This window comes from Trachinotus anak, unplaced genomic scaffold, assembly GCF_046630095.1.
Source record: "Trachinotus anak isolate AG129_WGS33_773 ecotype Australia unplaced genomic scaffold, CSIRO_AGI_Tana_v1 ptg000004l, whole genome shotgun sequence".
Classification (NCBI taxonomy): Eukaryota; Metazoa; Chordata; class Actinopteri; order Carangiformes; family Carangidae; genus Trachinotus; species Trachinotus anak.
In genome coordinates this window covers 20,938,914-20,958,888 of record NW_027273855.1, presented here as the reverse complement: position 1 = coordinate 20,958,888, position 19,975 = coordinate 20,938,914, and the positions used below count along the sequence as shown (strand labels likewise).

At 37.1% G+C, this 19,975-nt stretch overlaps 1 protein-coding gene and 1 long non-coding RNA gene across 3 annotated transcripts; one reads left to right on the top strand and one right to left on the bottom strand.

Moving 5' to 3' along the window:
• Nucleotides 1–182: 182 nt before the first annotated feature.
• On the bottom strand, nucleotides 183–11,145 carry LOC139620870 (immunoglobulin-like and fibronectin type III domain-containing protein 1). Its single transcript, XM_071476844.1, has 9 exons — nucleotides 5,659–11,145; nucleotides 3,024–3,203; nucleotides 2,799–2,927; nucleotides 2,238–2,546; nucleotides 1,906–1,991; nucleotides 1,609–1,801; nucleotides 1,204–1,500; nucleotides 790–1,116; nucleotides 183–698 (listed from the first exon to the last, which is right to left on the bottom strand). Exons 1-9 carry the CDS (start codon nucleotides 5,837–5,839, stop codon nucleotides 694–696), a joined length of 1,707 nt encoding a protein of 568 aa, XP_071332945.1. The 5' UTR covers nucleotides 5,840–11,145; the 3' UTR covers nucleotides 183–693.
• Nucleotides 4,810–19,283, top strand: LOC139620879 (uncharacterized). 2 transcript variants are annotated; one of them, XR_011690896.1, is made up of 3 exons: nucleotides 4,810–5,426; nucleotides 11,159–11,265; nucleotides 11,771–19,283. It is a non-coding gene; the product is annotated as an uncharacterized lncRNA (long non-coding RNA). The 2 variants fall into 2 exon arrangements; XR_011690897.1 differs by lacking the exon at nucleotides 11,159–11,265.
• The last annotated feature ends 692 nt before the right edge of the window (nucleotides 19,284–19,975 follow it).

Below are 19,975 nucleotides of genomic sequence, written 5' to 3'. Positions count from 1 at the left end.
ATTTCTTCTTTTTTCTTTGTTCCATTTTATTGTCAGAATAAGAGGCAAAAAGGTTTGCTTTGCTTGCGTGAGTTTCTAAAGAGAATTTCATTCAAACATTAATATTTTCTGACTTAAACCTTTGATTGATGTATGGTATTGTAATATTCTGCAGTAAAATATGAATCATATCTTTATGGAAATATTGTTACATATTCTTTATTACAATCTCAATAATTCGTCAAAAGTTTTCATGAGTTCATTGAGAAGTACTGGTATGGTGGATGTCCTGTGAAGGAGCTGGATGATGTGCTCAAACAAGATCCATGAGGAGAATGAGCAAAAACAAACACATTAGAAAACCCTTTAAAAATATGTCTGTAGCCACAGTATCAATAGTGTTATGTATCTGCTGTAGTTATACAAGCTGCTGTTTATGTTGAACCACAACCATCACCACATTCTGCAGTCATTTTCTCATTTCATACACAGTTTCAAAACATTTTTCAAACCATGCAGGAATGCAATGTTTTATTTGTGAAATAATTTAAATTTTTAATTTCAATAGCAGTTTCAAATCTTTTTTTTTTTCTTATTGCAATTGGCAAATTACATCCACAGCACAACCACTTCAATTCAAACATTTTGTACGAGATAATAATGATTCTAAACTTCAGAATAAATGCTGCTCATGTTCTGGTGTCCTTATTTTCTTCACTCTGTATGGAATAGAGAAAAATGATTTAACATAATTTGGTATGCTTTTTTCTCACCCATCATTTAAACCAAAGGGCAGGTGTGTTTTCTCACCTCTGACACTGAGGACGGTGGAGCATTCAGCCCGTCCCAGGGCATTTTCTGCAGTGATGGTGTATTCTCCCATGTCTTTGGGGCCCACACGAAGGATTAACATGGAGCAAACTCCAAAGGTGTTGGAGATGTAATAGTTGGCATTAGTGTTGAGACTGATGTGATTTCGATACCATGTGATACGAGGTTTGGGATTTCCCTTCACTGCACAGCTCATATAGCATTCATAGCCTTTGGGTGCAGTGTGAAGCTTCAAAGGTACAATGAAAGTTGGAGCACATCGCAAATCACAGTCCTTTCCGCTTGGTACATTTACCATAAACTTTTCTACAAGAGAGGAAATACAGTAAGATAATTTTTTTCTAAGAAGTAAATATTTGGCTTTTGAGAAATGTTTGAGATGTACAAACAAACCTTTCTTCTTCTCCATCCCCCAGGTCGGTGACTCTGAGGGTGCAGATATGCCAATATCATTTTTGGCATAGACCCGGAAATGATATTCCCTCCCATGCATGATATTACAGACTGTGAACTTATTATTGAAGAGTCTGTCAGCCACTGTGGTCCATGTACGTTTAGTTGAGTCCAGTTTGGACACTATGTAGTGGAGGCGGTCATCACGCTTCTCATCAGGAGAAGGTTCCCAGATCATCGTCACTGTGCCAGGCACGTTTTCTTCCAGTTCTACTGGTCCAGGAGGCTTTGGATCATCTGTAAACACAGTCAGTTTCACCACCTTCAGATCTATTAACAAATGTCTTTGAAATTTATGTAGCAAATGAGAAAAAAGATATACTGTGTATGGCATCTAAGTATTACCTGTGACCCTGACCTCTGTACTGAATGTCTCTTGTCCTGCAAGATTTTTCACCAAAATAGAGTAGATGCCAGAATCAGAGCGTTCAGAAGAGGGGATCAGCAACTGGGATGAGCCATCAGAGTTACTTATTGTAGCTCGCTTTGTCACGGGCACGTTGTCCTTCAGCCACATAATATTTGGCCATGGGGAGGCCTGGTAAAAGTACATTAGTAATATCTTGAATACAGTATCCTTTGAGTTTTCCTCTTGTTTAGTTTTGCATAGTTTGTGCCAATAATAAAGTGAAAGTATCTCACCTCAAAATTGATTGTGATCCTGACAGAGTTCCCTGCCCTCACCACCATAAAACTCTTCATCCTGTGGTTTGTGAACTTTGGCCTCACTGAAATGGTGAACAAAAACAACCAAACACAAAAAATGCATCGGACAGTATTCGACTTTAGGAGGTTTTTAGGTGTAGTAAGCTAAAATACATAGGAAGAGAGAACTGATAAGAGCAACGAGGGACTGTACAAAGACAGGATGGATTGTGAACAGTCAATTCTAACCCCAAAAATATGCCATTCTACTAAATATCCAGCAACCAATAACATGCTGTCCCTTAAATTTCCAAGAAGATTTAACATACCAGGTGAGGGCATAGCAAGGACATAGTTGGCCAGCTCCTCAGGTGCACTCTCTCCTCCATCATTAGTCGCAATCACTCTCACCCAGTACATGTCCATGGACTTAAGACCCTTCACGCTGAAGGAAGACATAATGATGGGAGTGCTGTTACAGCGGGACCAGTCAATGCAATCTGCCTGCCGAATTTCAACAAAATATCCTTTTGCTTCATCCTGGATCCCCGGTTTCTCCTCAGGTTTAGTCCAGGTCAGGACCAAGTGAGTGTAAGAAGTTTCTGTCACCTTCAGGCCTGTAACTTTACCAGGGGGCTCTGGGATTAATATAACAAATGCCATTAAATTAAAAGTCATAATATCAAATATTTTTTATTTATGCATTGTACTATACAGTGTGCAATATATGAGATGTTTCAAAATTAATAAAAATATTTCATAGAGTCATAGTAAAGAACTATATTAAAAAATATTTGTCAAGCATTATTATATGACGTGTGCGTGCATGTATTTTCTTCAATCTGTTATTTATTGTTGAATGTACCATGAAATAAAGTTGCACTACTTACTCTTGGGATCCCGTGCAAACACAAACTCCGAGGGGTTACTAGATTCACCAGCTCCTGAGAGGTTTATGGCAGTAACTCTGAATTCATATGCCATACCTGCCACAACATCTTTCACTGAATATTTCTTCTCTGGAGGTCATTTTAAAGGAAGAGCAACAACAAAGCATCACTGTTAGAGTCTACAATGCTGGCAGTTTGAATCAATGTAAAATAAAAAATGCAGACCTTTAATTAGCTCATCCATGGCATTGACAACAGTCCAGAGATTACTCCCCTTTTTTCGTTTCTCTAAAATATAACCCAGGATACGTGATCCTCCTGTTTTACTTGGTGAAGCCCAGGAAAGGTTAATGCAGTCGTCATAGGCACTGACCACCTTTGGCGGTGCTGGAGGGCCAGGAAAAGCTGAAGAATGCAGAAAACACAGATTATACTACTAGTTAAAGTTGTTGTTAGGAAGACTGAACTTTTCTTGAGTACTGCAGTTTAAGACTCTTATCAGTTCAGAAGCAATGCAGTATTTTTGAATGAGAGTAAATCCTATCTCTTAGCTCTGCAGGCGGTTCCTTCCACCTCATGGTTTGGGTTTTGTTCACATATGCATTGTCAGTTGTGAGATCTTATATTGAAAGGTGTGTGTCTTCTCAAATCTTGTCCAATCAATTGAATTTTTAGATTGACAAGGTTTTTGTTTTTTATTTTGTTTTAGCATAAGGCACCAACATAGTAGAATATGAAAAAAACTGAAGGTGTCTGAAGACGTTCTGAATACTCAATGGTGTGGACCAGCAGCATTCAGAGTAGGTTAGTGACACACAGCAGGGGGCAGCAATGACCCTAAATCAGCTGATGATTAAACAGGTCTTTTTCATACAACACAGAAGGACAAGCACGGGTTTAAATATGTATCCTGTCAATTAATGATGGCTGAACGTCATTTATCTGCTTTGGTTTCAGGATCCTGGTGACTGACTGGTAGACTTGGATAGAATTATTCACCACTGTGACAGGTCAGAATGCCTGCTGTGAAAAAGGCCAATAGTGTAGTAAAAATACTTGTCACTGATTATGCAACATATATGTCTCTTGTGGATAAAACCTTTAGAGCTTGGTGATGCTGAAGTTAAGGTATGCTTTGGCAGTTCAGGGGAAAGTTAAGGGACATGAACATGAAAATGTTGAGTGAGTCTTAATGCTATTCAAAACCCACTCTCATATTTGTCAAACCTTTGTTATCTTTATGCAAGCAAAGGAAAAAAAGAAAAAAAAGAAGAAGTTGATTTCAGTTTTTTTCCTATCCAGACCACATCAGACCAGATCTAGATCAAAACCACCTGGACATGTCAAATAGTAGTAGACTTTCATCTTTTTCATCTGCAAATATTTCTATTTTAACATTTTGTTTATTTGGTGTTTCAAGCATAAAAAAATAAGTAGATAAATAAAAGTATAAAACAACCTCAAATTTGGTCTTTTTTCTTCATATTAGAATGTATCCTGTTTAATTTGAATATTTTCTGAGCAAAAACTATTGGTTATGATACGTTTTTACCAGAATTTACGAAAGACACCAACTAAAATGTCATTCAGTCTAACAACACTTTATATCCAAAAGAAATCTTGTGAGGCATACAAGGAGCAACAAGACTCTATTACAACACAGCCCCCAAATTCGTTTTAGATATGATTTAAAAATGGCGTCTTGATCTTGTTAAACTGAATCTAATAAAGTGCATTTTTGGGACAAAAGTCCCTTGGTTATTTCAATGCTTAAGAAAAATAAGACCATTGAATGCATTGTGGAACATTGAACTAACTTTTCAAATATAACTTTATTTGACCCATACTCTGACATTTTATTTTCCCCAAAGTTTTATGAAACATTAAAGTAGATACTGTGGTTTATTTCATATGTTTTTATACAGTATATAGATAAAATCACTTTGGTAAATCTAATTTGAGGCGGGTATAAAAATGGGCGGGTCTTGTTTCTGACCCAGTACGCGCCCTAATTGCTATGAGTTACACCTGTGTTTTACGCACCATTTTGAAATCATGGCAATTTGATACAAACTCTGGTTTGTGTCAAAGCTGGTCGGGTTCCGCGTCCGTTCAGAGTTACAGCTCGGTTAAGGACAAACGTAACCTTTAAAAGTTAGTTTTAAAGATAATTTTCGGTACATGTTAATATGAATATACTGTTAATTGATATGTTAGTGCAACAGACTTCATCATCCCTTTGGTTCACCTCTGACAAATAGCTGTCTAATACTGCAGTTTAATGTAAAACAATTGGGAGGCCCAAACCTCTCCTAGTTCTTCACCCCTTCACCCTTCACCTGTCTGACTGCAGGCGGGTGCAGCGTGGAACACTGGTTGTGTGGCTATTCCAGCAGCAATAGTGTTCTGCTTTCCAAACTTAATGCTTTTGTTTTTCAACAGCTTGTGGAGAAAAAACTGGATCATGACTTTGGAGAGGACTTTTTCAAGGATGTCAAAAGGACAACTTTCAACTGGGACCAACATTTAAGTGGACTGTAGAGACTGAAAGCTTGTCTGGAAAACTAATACAACACACGGAGGTATGACCGGCTGCATGGACTTTATTTTCAAACAGACCTTCAAACAGTAAGTTGAAGTAATTTTTGTTTACATTTTGCTTGTGTTGTTTCATTTGTGTTTTGTTGGCCGCCGTGCCATACTGAACCTGTGCTTATGTCCATTTAAACTAGTGCTATTTCTGTTTGAGGCTCTTACAACATTAAAAGCTACATGTATTTAGCTGACATGAAACAAAAAAGTGGAAGCTCAGCAGTTATAGTTCATGATCATTGACAGATATAGTAACAACTTGGCTCACCTAGTGTGCCAGCTTGCATTTCATCAGTCTCCATCACTTCACTTGTACCCTCCGCAGACACTGCTCGGATGCGATAACAATATTTCCGGCCATGGTCCACATCTGTATCGCGGTAACTGGGCACACCTGGAATTTCCCCCAATTTCTTCCACGTGTTCCGTCCCACTTGCTGACGTTCCATTATGTAGTTGATCACTGGTGAGCCACCATCGTCCTTTGGAGGCCTCCACCTAAATTCAATGCATGTAGCTGAGCTCTCTGTTACTTCTGTAGGACCCAGGGGTGAAGTGGGTTTGTCTGAAACATTAAAAGTTTTATTAAAGTTTGAGAACGCTTGAGAACTTATATGTGAGAAATAAAATTCCACATTTATTCTAGGGAGACAATATTTTCATTGAGAAATGATTACAGCAAAATTTGTCATTTGTGATGCTGGTAGTGATGGCAGATGTAGTTTGAACCTATTTGGTTTTGTCGAGCTCTGAGGTGCATTTCCAAAACACATCTTTAAACTGTCAAGTTATTACAGCATGTGATTCTGCTTCAAGTACAACAAAAAATAATCTCGATTTTTCCAGATAGTAGTATGATAGTTGGAAAGCATGCCTACATACACACAGGCACAGATGGCTCACTGAAATGTAGCACCTTTTTATCTGATGCACAAAAGACTGGCCTGATTTCTAAAATATTGTAGATGTGCTAGGAAGCCTAGCCTAGGAGGACTGGGGTTTGCTGTTCTTGAAATCAACAACACCAAAGTACTTTTTACTATGCGGCTGACTGCACAAATCACATCCTTTGACATCTATAAAGATAAGAATTTCCCTGAAGGAGTTGGATGCAGAGTTAATTGTTTCCCTTAAATTGGTCTGGCATTTTTATTGCTCTATAGAGTAACATTTTTTTATAGCTGTAGAGGTTAAGAAAAAAACGTAAAAATATTTTCTTGTTAAATTCTGAATTGCGCTTCATTCACCCACCAAGCACAATTAGCTGTGAAATTGCTTCAGTGAATCCGTGTTCATTCTTGAGCTTGATCTTGATCTCTCCCGTGTCCTTCCTCTGGCACCTGCTAAGGAGCAAGCGGCTGTGACTTGCAGATTTCTCAATCCTTGTGTTGCTGTGATCGTGGAGTTCTTCTCCCTCTCTGTACCACTGAATCTTTATGGGTTCATGGCCAACAAAATGCAGTTTGAAGATGGCGTTGTGCCCCACTTTAACATTAACAGGCTCAGTGAAAGCACTGAGGTCTTCAGGGTAAAACCTTGGGGGATCTAAAAAAGGGGCAATTTAGAGTCATTTAAATGTTGAAATGATATTTAGCTGTTATGTGATTACATGCTAACATGCTGTAAATATAGCACAGAATATAATACTCTATTTGATACTTTGCATAGTATCAAATATCATTATTGTTATCATGAACTTTCAAACCTTTGACGTTGATCATCGCCTCTGTTTTACGACCATCAGCTTCAAAACGATATTTCCCAGAGTGTTCTTCTGCGCACCTGATTATGACTAATTTATGTATTGCACCATCTTTAATGATAGTGAAATTGTCATCTGGGGATATCTAATAGGAAAGGGAGCAGAAACATGAAAATAAACAAATCCTGCCACAACAATCGCAAGTTCATTAGTAATTCAAGTCAGAAACACTGCATACTCCAAAGGGCTTTGTGTCCAGCTGTGTTGCTCCACAGGCCCAGAGTATCTAAACATCTGCCAGACATTTAAGGTAAATCACAGATGAGCACATAGTGTATGAAACCTGTGATGATTTCTAGTGGCAACAGATCCCACGTCAACAAAATTATGTTGCACCTTATGTTTTTTTTTTAAATATTTGTTTTGGTATTTGACTTTTATTTCTGAGTGTGCACAGGACAGATAGAGGTATCACAAGAAATGTGAGTGTGCACTGACATTCAAAGGTTCCTGGCTGGATTAAAATCAGGAACTGAATAGTAGGTCATAGGGTGCTGTCACACCTAACCAGTTTTTAGATATTATTTTAGGTAATATTTTTTGGGCATTTTGTGCCTTTTATTATTCAATAGGACAGTAGAAAGTGACAGGTGAGCCACCTGCTAAGAGCATCTGCCTGGTACCCGCCCTATCCACTTGGCTATCGGATCGCCCCAAGTGTTTTAGCATTTTAATTAAGTTGGTTTTGGTTGGTGTAACAGCCGTCTGTCATGCTTTAGTTTGGACTAAGCAGCTTGACCAAGATTGCCTGAAAAGTAGGGTCTTAGTTTGTGGTGTGAAAGCAAACCAGACCAACAGATCTCCTGATCTGTAAACAATGTATAGCCTCTACCATACCAGATGATTTTGTAAATATGGTAATGCATATAGTCATCACCACATGAATACAGATATTTTCCATGATGGATCATAAAATGAAAAGCAGTTAAAACCAATTGGTTTGTTTTTTCGAAGTATCTTAGAAAGAAGGGCTGCAACCACATAGTAACTCTCCCTGTAAAATGATGGTACAATACACAAGGTTCATTAGAAATGCTCATACTTAGTTATTCCTATATGCGCTTTTTGTGATCACTAGACACAAACACACAAGGCACAGAATTTTTATTCCCATTTTCTTTCCCTCGTGCCAAATGTACCAAAGTGACCTTAGACGCCTAGGCCATCCTTTCCTGATGGACACTGACACAGTAATGATTAGTTTGACCAGTACAACTAACCTTTTTGCCGTCTCTGAACCAGGCTCCTTCACAGTCTTCACTGTTGAGCTTACATGTTAATTCAGCTGTCTCAGTGATGATAGCATTGACATCAGTCAATCCACAGATGAACTGGACACCTGGATCTGACAAACAACAGTGAACTGTAAGACATTATGACAGAATGATAAGAATAGAAATAGCTAATTATTGAGCTTATCATTTTGGTGGTGTTTTCTAAAATTCTTCTTTTTTTTTCCAGATAGTTTTTTTTGTTCCTTGAAGGACTTTTTTGTTCTGCTCAGCTCTTACATGTGCTGAGATATTCTCAGAACAATTCATGTTGATGCATTTCCTTAGGTTTTATGCTTCCAAGGTTTATTTATGCAATGTTTATTGTTTTGTTAAGAGGAAATTGACTCTCCCTCTCTGGCCAATTGCACACCTGTCAGGAACAATCATTTCAAATAGCAAATGAAAATGACAAAACAGTTTGGCTTTTCAGTGTAGTTCGTTTCCAGGAGAACATCCCTGTTGGGGCAAAATAGCATACCAACAAGGCTTCATGTTCAAAATTGGAATAATTGGTTAAGAATAAGAAGTTATTCTTGCATATAATGTATATTTAGGGGAAACAGTAACATTAGTGAATGAGAAATCGACAGGAGTTTACCTATCGCACCATCATCTGGTATTTTTTAAAGTGGCATTGAAAAGATTGGTCAGCCTTTTGCTGTTATTTAGTCATAACGTTGTACTTACCAATCACCAAATCTTCAATCAGTTGGCTTTGCCTTTTATGCCTTATATATGTGGCAGAGCCAGTGGCATCTTCAGTCTCGACACAGTCACTGGAGTCTTTAGGACATGAGCTTTCACCTATTTAAAATCAAAATATTCAACCCATATCTATTAATTAGTTAATAGTTATTAAAATTCTGTTTCAAAATCATGCCATTCTTAACATTCTCAGAACCTATATTTATATGAAGGATTGCACAATATGTCAATATGCTAATTGAACAAAAATGTCACTTCACCAACACATCATGTATGCATACTTAAAAGCTGATATAAGTACACAAGTTTAGGACTATCTACCTTAATTACCACACAGTGGTGGCTGTGGTAGCAAAAGATCCAAACAAGTTATTTTCTGGTCATTAATCCATACTACACCCCCATTCAGTAATGCACTGCTTGTGGTCTCTTACCATTGACTACTTCCTGTGGCTGTTGGCTTCGCTTTGTATACTTGACCTGGCCAGTGGAGTCCTTATTTCCATCACTGTCACTTGCTTCATTGTCACTTGCTGGTTCATTTGGACCTGTGTTAGGGCCGCAGAATTCAGGTAATGCACACTTTGATTTACACAGTTGACTTTCAGTAAATTCCAAACAGTTTTGCACTGTGTTTAAAAAATAAAAAATAAAAAATAAAAAAAATAATAATAAATTATAGTAAATTAAATGTTTCCACCATCAAAAAATTAACTAGTTGCACAGCAACCAGGGCTAGGGACATTGTGTAGTTCTCACCCAAACTGGGACAAGAACTTTGTTCTTATTAGAATCATACCAGCTGTTTTTATATTGTCACTCATTTAGTATTAAAACAAAGCAGAATTTCTTCACCTGTGGGGTGTATTTTTCCAGCAAACAAGTTATTTTCTGGTCATTAATCCATACTACACCCCCATGCAGTAATGCACTGCTTGTGGTCTCTTACCATTGACTACTTCCTGTGGCTGTTGGCTTCGCTTTGTATACTTGACCTGGCCAGTGGAGTCCTTATTTCCATCACTGTCACTTGGTTCATTGTCACTTGCTGGTTCATTTGGACCTGTTAGGGTCACAGAATTCAGGTAATGCACATTTTGATTTACACAGTGGAGTTTCAGTAAATTCCAAACAGTTTTGCAATGTGTTTTTAAAAAAAAAAAAAAAAAAAAAAAAAGTAAATGAAATGTTTCCACCATCAAAAAATGTACTACCGGGGCAAGGGCCACTGTGTTGTTCTCACCCAAACTGAGACAAGAACTTTGTACTTATTAGAATCATACCAGCTGTTTTCATATTGTCACTCATTCAGTATTAAAGCAGAACTTCTTCACCTGTGGGCTGTATTTTTGACTTTAACATTGCTCTAAGAGAAAGTGGTGCCATTAGTGGTATTCCTGATGGTCACTCAGATATTACACCTTGAATGTTTTTGAGAACAAGCAAGGTAAATTGTTTATTTCTATCATTTTCCTGGTTTGAGTCAGTAACATAGCTTATTGTTTTTTTGTTTTTTTTTTAACTTATGGTGTCCTTAGACACAAAGAAAACAAAAACAAACATATGTAAATGTCATTGCACAGAAATGAAAAAAATCACTGTAGCAACAACAACTGTTACTTTTGTTTCCTCTGTCAGAACTATACAGTATATCTGATACAGGTACGACTAATCTTGAGTCAGCTGTACCACTATAATCTCTTCCATGCAAAAAATACAGTGTAATCGCTCTTGTTTCTTACCGGATTTATGTTTCCTTTGGACCTTCCTTGTGTGCCTTGAGCGCCTGACAGTGAAATTTTCATTTCCATCAGAGTCGGTCACTTCATTTTGACTTGAGGCAAACATCTGAATCTGATTTAACTCTACATCAGGGCTTTTGCTGTTAGACTCTGCACAGACACAACACACAGTCAAAATAAGGCTTTGACGAAAGCTCATTTCAAAAAGTGGTGTCAATCACAAAACAATGTATATAAATATGGATATTAAGGGCAGGACATTTTCTGCATGTTGTGTCCTACCAGTTACTCCGTCCTCTGTGTCTTGACCATGCTTTACGGATCTATAATTATTGGTGGATCCACTGAACTCCTCATCTTCCTTGGAATGTCCTCCTGCATTTGCATCTGTGGTATGTTGGTTATAATTAATTACTTCAGCTTGAAACTATTGATGATATCCAAAGCTAAAATCTATTATTCTTTAAAATAATATATTGCATTATATCCACCTGTATGGTGCATTTACTGTGGCTGGAGATACTCTGTACTGTTAATAATATTACTGAGAAATGTTTATCAGATTTGTACTGTAGTGTACAAACACTGTAGTGTTGTTCCTGGTTACATCCTTTGATGCTGAAGAGGCAAACACTGTGCACAAATGGCCTAGTAAGTGGCCCAGCACTGACTACTCACTGATGTGCTGATGGTGGAAATGCATTGTTAGGCATAGATCGACTTTACCTGTTACCTTGTTAAAATCCACTTGACCAGATTTGGTGTGTTTCTCGTTCTTGGTGTCTTCTACTATCGCTTGCACTTCTGTTTTTGTTCCACACCTTGAAACATCCAATTTTGATACTGTGTCATCTCCTCTTGAGTTTTTAATCTTTGCTTTTCCTTTGCTCCCTGTAGGCACAGAGAGGGCCCTGGCTTCTGCTGTGTCAGGCTTCTCCTTTACTGCTCCAGCATTTTCACCCAGTCTGGTGACTGCAGTTTTTTTACCATCCCCTCCACCAGTCGTTAATGTCCTTTCTCCTTTGAGTTCTCCTGCATTATGCTTTGCTTTGGCAGCTGCTAAAATCATCTCCATCTCCTCTTGGATTTTTATTGTCTGCTCTTTGGCCACTTTCTCAAGGTCAATCCGTGCACCACCAGCTAAGGTAGTTTTACGAGATTTCTTCTTACCAGCAGATGTGGGGTCATCCTCATCTTATAGTTTATGAAATACAACATGCATGACAGAAGACTCACATTTATTTGTGAAAATAATAATTGTGGAAATTACTAGGATTACATCGTCACACACTGACAAAGGTAATTATTGCTGCACTATACTGTGTAAAGTGTTACCTTCCACAACCAACCAGGCATTGCAGGACGTAAGGCCAGCCACAGCTGAATAGATGCCTTTGTCCGACTGCTTGCAGTCCTTGATCAACAGCCTGTGAATCAGTTTATGGTCTGACACGGTTATGCTATATTTTTCTCCATCCTCCAGAATGTTGCCCTTGCCCATCCATGTGATGCTGGGTAGAGGGTGTGTCAGGACGCACACAAAAAGGGCGTCCTCTCTCTCTTGTGCTTTAATCTCCTGAATTTTGACAACAAAGTCCACATTTGAAACTGTAAAAAAAAAAGAAAAGGCATGCACAAAAACATTAAATATAGGTGTGTGTGCATTGTTAAACCCACCACACTGTGTATCACCTTAAATCTACACGTACTCATTAAAAACCTTTCTATTTAAAACAATCTTTAAACATTCTTTTTATTTAAGTTACCTTAAAGAAACTGTAAAAATGAAAAATTGTGTTTTTTTTTTTTTTTTTTTTGTTTTTGTTTTTTCCATTGCACCTACATTTAAACTCTGTGGGGAGGAGGTTGACTTCTTTAGCATCTGTCTGATTCAGCCCTGTGTGGACGAGGTTGACCTTTTCGAAATTCACTTGATTCAGCTCTTTGTCCTTTTGCATCAGGCCCTTAATACCAAAATCCTTCGTCTTCTCAACACTCTTAAGACTGTGTGTCTCTGTTGTGCCTTCATTATAGGGAATCACACCATCCTGCCCAGTACACAGAGGGGGATTACAGACAAAATGAAACTTTTTATATTGTGACTATGGAAAAAAAATTACATTCTGTGTAGTTTGTGTGTTTTTAAAATGTCAAAGAACAGCTAGATATATTTTTTTGTCATTTCACATTTTGAGCCCATTGCATAGAGTGTAAATATGACACTCAGAATTCAGTCACTCCAATAAAATGGTGGAAGGTACATATGGTTCATATAACAAATAAACAGCTGAAGAGATCTTTTTCTGTCTCATTGTTCATCTTTTAGCTCAATTTGCAGCTCTAATGAAGCGCCTGCATCATTTGTAAAATAATTATACCTGTTTTCAGATACTGATGAGATGGCAACAGCTGATAGAGATGGGAGACAGAGTTAATGATGTGACAGTAAAAATTGATGAGTAAATTTTTCAGATACAGTTCAGTTAATTTTAAATGATGAACTGTATTTGAACTATCGAGGTATTATCACAACTAATATTCAGTATGAACATGACTTTGATCAGTGCCAGATGTCTTCAATGACATGACAAATCAGTCATGGAATGGCTTGTTAAGAACTATATTGATTTTGTTGGAGATAATTTAGTGTAAGAGCTGAGAGTTTTCGTACCTTACACTTATTTTGCATTCTCTCTGTCTTCTTCTCTTCTAGTTTCTTGAGAATCAAATGCAAATCTACAACACCGAACTCACTACAGATGCGCTCATAATCTTTCCTGTCAGCATTCAGCATGGCTTCCCAGAATCTTTCATCAGTGTCCCCATCTGCTCTCTCTATTTTACTAGAGATATTAGAGAAATGTTAAAAAAAGGCTGAATGAGGCTCAATGACAAATAAGAAAGAAATGATTGGTTAGGTATTTTAATATTGTCCAATCTTTATCTGGTTTTCTCACCTTTTCCGCAGCAATTTTCTAAAATCTGATGGATTTGTTGAAGCTGAAAAGAGCACATTTAGTTCAGGTTTCAGTATGTTTTACAGTTATACCATAGAGTAGGCTATTGGGGATCTATACATAGGCAAGAGTTACTTACACTGATAACGATTTATAGAGTAATTAAAATGTATACAGAATTTTAAACACTATTAAGAAGTGAGTCCCTCACTTGCCCAGTTCAAACAAATATTCAGTATCCAGTTTAGAAATGTATTGCACCAGCAACTCTTACCGTCATTCACAGTTAATGTTGTCGTGCAGACAGCTTTGCCATATTCATTCACAGCATAGCATTTGTATGTATCAGTGTCATCAGTGGACACTTTGCGAATCTAGAAATAAAAATAACATATGCACAGATTTAATTCACACAACAAATAGAACATATGTGCTAATACATTAAGGATGTGTTTTACTGTGCTGTAAAAAACAAAGCATGAGCAGCCATACAGTGTTTTAGTCACTCACCTCTAATATGTACTCTCCAGTTGATTCATCATATTTACTCTGAAATTTGTCCTTGTCTAAAATATGTCCTTTAGCTCTTCTCCATGACACCTCTGGCTTTGGATCCCCTTTTACCACAGCCTTAAAAACAGCTAATTTCCCTATGGTATACATGGAAATATTAAATCATTAATTTCACAGTTTATAATTGTAAGTACTGAGCTATGAAATTCAAATTTAACTTTCCCTAATTCAAGTCTTGTGTTGTCATGCACCAGTTTTAAGTGTTATTTGCTTAAATCCCTGAGTTTTAATTCTCTGTTATAAGAAATGAAACCTACCTTCCTGGATGGTTACAGGAGATGGTTTACACTGGAAATCAGGAGTGGTTTTTCCCTCTGGCAGGGTTACCACATACTGTGTGATAATCACTCCTGTAGTCTTAGATCTCCGACGCATGAGGGCTAAACAAAGCCGGCAAAAATAATCATGAAACTCAGGAGATAATTGTGAGCAAAGTACTTCACAATTTAAAATTGAAAACAAATGAAACAAAAATCAATTCATAGCAGTAGGATTTGAAATAAATATTCAGATGGGGAAGTGGGAAATGCTGCTTTTGGTAGATTTAAACAGATTTCTTTTTTTCTACCAGCAGATGTCAGGAGTGTCAAAGGTATTCCCTAGTGTGCTGTGTGCGTGTTGACAAACGTTTTCCTTTTGGCTCCTGATGAGAAAGAAATTGGGAATGTAACTGTGTACAATGAGCTCAATATATTCCTGTTGTTTATAAGTTAACTTAAATGTTATTTCAGCCAGTGACAGGTGCATGTTTGCTGTTGTTGCTGGGTATAGGTGTTAGCAGCTTTTCCCAAGTTATGCCAGCGGAGTACTCATTAACATCAATAAGGATAATATGGTGTAGGCTCAGATAGTGGTGATCTGCAAGACAGACCATCAACAGCCCTACCTCCTAGTGATGGTTTTATGGTTAAACCTAAAGCTTGAGGGGAAAAAAATGCCTCTGTCCTTGTTAGGACTAATTTTACTCTTGTGCATCTTAGATAACTATTTTTTGCTTTGCATTTTTGTCAACTTCACAGCTTTATCTGTTAACTATGAAATTCATTGCCCATATCAGCTAAAATTAACTAAAAGTTACGAGGCAGAAGTTGCTCTGTGCTTTGTATAAACAGAATATGTTGTCCAGTAGAAGTGATTAAGATAATTCAATGTTCCATTCGTAATCCTTTATAAACATGTTAGGATGCTCCTTTTTAATCATACAACCTATCACTATAGAGTAAGAGCAATTTCGCAAAGTGCTGACATCATCATCATAGAAGATCATTAGGTGCATTCTGATATGATATGGTAGCTCATGTATAGATGTATGCATTAGGACTGCAACTAATGATTATTTTACTATCATTTAATCTGGCAATTATTTGATCAATTATTTGTTTCGGTTATAAAATGTAAAAAAAAATAGTGAAAAAATGTCAGTCTCAATGTCGCACAGCCTAAGGTAATGTTGTCAAATTGGTTGTAGACCAATAGTCTAAAATCCAAAGATATAAAACAGAAAAACATCAAATGTTGTGGAAGCTTATAGAGTATGGATTTTCTTGGCAAATTTAATCAAAACAAGACAGCTGCAAGCAGCAACATGGGGGTCAAGCAGGCCAGAGTTGTCATGAAAACATGATGTCATTATGTCAAAGTGTAGTTGTAAGCGCTCACAGCAAGTTTCATGTCAGTTGGTCAAAGATTGGCTGAGATATGGCTGGTTTTCTTGTTTTGCACCTTTGCTGCCAATTTCAGTTCGCTCTGGGAGCTGGACGCTTTTGCCAAAAGTTAAGTTTTGTCAGGCTTGAACATCTGTGTTAGTTTGAGTAAAGATCAGACGCAGGAATTGTGATTTTAAGGCAAATGCATCAACAGTTATTAGGTAAAATGCAAATTTTAGGGCTTGGTCTGAAGATCATCTGTGCCAAATTTAGTGAAGATCGGACAAAGAAAATACTTTTAAATGAAATCCAAAATGGCTAATTGACATCATAGGGTTGAAATTGGTGCCTATAGTTTTGCTGCTTGGCCCCCAATGACTTAAAATTATTAATCAATGAATTATTTATTAAAAATAATATTTTTCTGTCAATCGATTGATCTATTAATCATTTTAGCTCTAGTACATATAGAATACACTGCAGGTCAAATGAATAGAGTATACACTAATACACTCAGGCATTTCAAACAGCAGGTGTGAAATCCACTCTGTCATCCTCTGCTTACCTGTTTTGCTGCCAAACATTTTGTTATCAGGCTTTTGACATGGAGAAATAGAGGATCACACACAAGTTGATGAAGAACAGCATTAATCCAGGGATTAATGATTATTATGACAAGGACAGAAATAGGAGAACCGCCACCATGTCAGACATGTAACTGTTGGTGACTGATTTTAGTTGGTAGTAAGCAGATAATTCAGGTTATCAACACAAAGACAGGACAGGTCACACGCAGACACAGTATTCAATAATACCTAATGTATTATTCAGTATTTATTCCATTATTCACAATAATGGATATAACTTAGTGTTATATTCAGACAGTACAGTTAAGCCCATGCTCAACTATAATGTATAAATATAATAGTGTAAACCCCAAAAACATTTTGTCTACCAGAAAATAAAGCAGCTCTTTCATATCACCTGACTTGGTGCCAGAAACCTCATTAAAATGTTGAATATATCGATGGACAAGGGAGAAATCTGGGTGAAAAGAAATTGCATTAGATCAGTTAGAAATATATGAGTCAATGCTGTGCTATGGCTGTAGGATATTAAGTGGCATATATTTTCTTTATACAATACGTGTCCTGCAGAAGCTATTCGTTATTAGTTGTCTCTTTTAAATTGCAGGGTATGTCCTACAGGCATTTCCTGATATTTACAGAAATGTTGATGATTATCCAAACCAGCAGAAGCATTTATTCCCTTTACTTTTATGCATATGTGATAGATGGTGAGAGACACAGAAGTAATTGAGTGAGACTAAAATAAACAGTGGGTGGAGAGGCTGGAAATGAAGACCCAGTCAGGCATAATGTGGAAAAGGAAAGCTCATAGTGGCCTGAGTAAACTGAAGCACTGAGAGGGTCACAGTAAAGGGCAGCAGGCAGGGAACCTTAATCCAGGGATGTTTTCTTCTCATCCTCAGTTTATCACTGAAGCCTGAGAGAGAAGATCTTTAGCCAACTAGCTGTTGAAGCGCCTGTCAGTTGGCAAATGCAAACTTGCATAGTTCTCATGGGTTTTATAAGTTTGGGATAAGAGGGATACTGTACCATACATAATGCGATTGGAGTGAATGTTTTCACGTTTTTTTACCTTGTGCAGATGCAATGCTAACTGTTGTGTTATAATTGTTTCTTTAAATAAATACAGGGCTGGAGTTTGGGCACATGGGAGAACAAAGTTTTGAGCTACATTTTTAATGACTGCAGTAAGACATGCTCTTAATAGGGGAATCACAAAGTATGATAAATAATACTACGACACATCATCCATTATAACAATGGTACACACGATACAGCGATTCTGTAATACTTGATACATTGGAACACAATCATCTACAATACATCAGAGTCACTGACTGCAACTTGTCCATGTCCTTGTGTGACATCCGTCCAATGTAAAATAGCCATAAACTGGCAAAAGGCAGAACTGCCAGAAAACAGAACATTTTTTAAAGTCTTTAAAATGCATTAATGCAATAAATACACACCCCTCTCAAAAAATAATAAGCATATATTATACATTCAGTTGGACACATTTCAGTATTCAGACTTGCAGACTGAAGTCTCAATCTCAGTCACCTTCCAGCCATAATTCAGATTACAAAAAATGCCCAGTATGTAAGTGTTTTTGTGAGACTGAAAGACCTGCTCTATCTGTTGGGGGAAATAGAGCCTGGCTGCTGACACAGCGCTGAGTAGGTGTGTGTGTATTTGTGTGCAGAACAGCATGTCTGGTCTGCTTGGTCTGGCGGTGTGTGTGTGTGTGTGTCTGTGTGTGTATGGAATGTAAATTTCCCACCATATGCAATATTATTCATAATATCAAAAATGTTTTTTGATCTGTACTAACTCTTTAGCTTCACTATGTTCACCAGCCAGTCAATGTCTGTCTGTCTGTCTGCACTTTGATGCTGAGCAGGTAATGTTTAGGCATTTTTACTGAAAACAGGTCTCCTATGTCCAAAAACAGCACAATGAGAGTGGTGAGAGTAAATGAAAACAGTGAAGTTGTGGGTAGGATGGCTAAACAACTATTTGAAGCTCACTATAAAGCACTGTTCAGCTGAAGGGAGCTGCAGATTCAGGTGATAGTTTTCTGTAGAATCATCACTGAGCAATTCCTTATACATTGTCACATTATTTTCACAAATGATAAAAGTAACCAACATTTTTAACAGCAAAAGAAGAAAGTCTTTTAATATTTTTTTAATTTTAGTTCAGTCATATTTAGCACTATTATGTAGCAGTACAGTAGTATTCGTGGAAGGCATTCATTATAAGAGTGGTGGTAGTCAGGCATTCACTGGGTATTAACAATAAATGCAAAAAGACCAGAACTTTTAATTTTATGGATTTTAGTCTTCCATTTTAAATAAGGTAATATGTCTCCAGTGCTTATATGAAGTAGTTTTGAAACCTGAACATTGCTCAGTTTGCTGATGCAATAAAACACTTTAAAGTGCTTTAAAGTCACTGTCTGGATATACTATTCTGTCAATACAATATGGAGTGCTTTTCTACCCTCTTATGTGTTTCTTGACTCCAGAAAGATGTTATATTGTGGCGGGATTAGTGGAAGCTCATTTTCCACTATTTGACGATGAATTAACCTGCACACAGTTTGCTGTATCACTGTCCAATAGTGATATAAAACAATGTTGTTAGTTTTTTTGTTTTTAAAAAAAAAAAAAAAAAAATTCATTATTATTATGAGAAAAGTATCACAAAATGTCAAATGTCTGTTGTCTAATGGAATCCTAATCTATGCTGCGACACCTGAGATAGATGGACACCAGGCCACTTTACTATTGCTTAAATCAGTAGAAATTGAACAGGAATTTGTAGAAAAGGTAATTTTGAGGAAGAAGGAATTGTAGTACTGTACTTTGTCTCCCAGTGGAACCTGAGTTCTTCGTCCTTTTCCACATTTTGGCAAGAGTTAACTGTCAAAGGGTGACCTGCAAATAGAAAGTGAACATAACCATTAGTACCAATATTGAAACCAGACATCAGGGTTTCTTTGAAATATAAAGTATTATCTTTTTGGTTTGCAATATATTTTTTAAAATAATATTGTTTACATTTTCTCCATCATAAAAAACAGTATTACAACACATCATGGTAATGGTGGATAATACAGTATTTGCTTTACTTTATAACTAGAAAAAACCAAAAAGACAGTTTTGTTTCTATATTAAATGTAGTTGAGTTTTTCAGCACTGCAAATCCGCATTCAGGCAGCCACTTTCCAAGCTATCAAAAAAAAAAAAAAAAAAAAAAAAAAAGCTCTGTCAGGCTGCTGAACCTACATACTATATGTTAGCAAGTACTGCGTCAGCAATCCTTTGTTCTTCT

Excerpts from the sequence above, each read along its gene's own strand:
- LOC139620870 (XM_071476844.1), bottom strand. The coding sequence starts at position 5,839 with ATGGAACGTCAGCAAGTGGGACGGAACACGTGGAAGAAATTGGGGGAA. Across the intron at positions 1,992-2,237 it reads CCTTGCTATGCCCTCACCTG|TGAGGCCAAAGTTCACAAAC; the intron begins GTATGTTAAATC and ends TCACCATTTCAG. Across the intron at positions 1,501-1,608 it reads TACAGAGGTCAGGGTCACAG|ATGATCCAAAGCCTCCTGGA; the intron begins GTAATACTTAGA and ends CTGTGTTTACAG.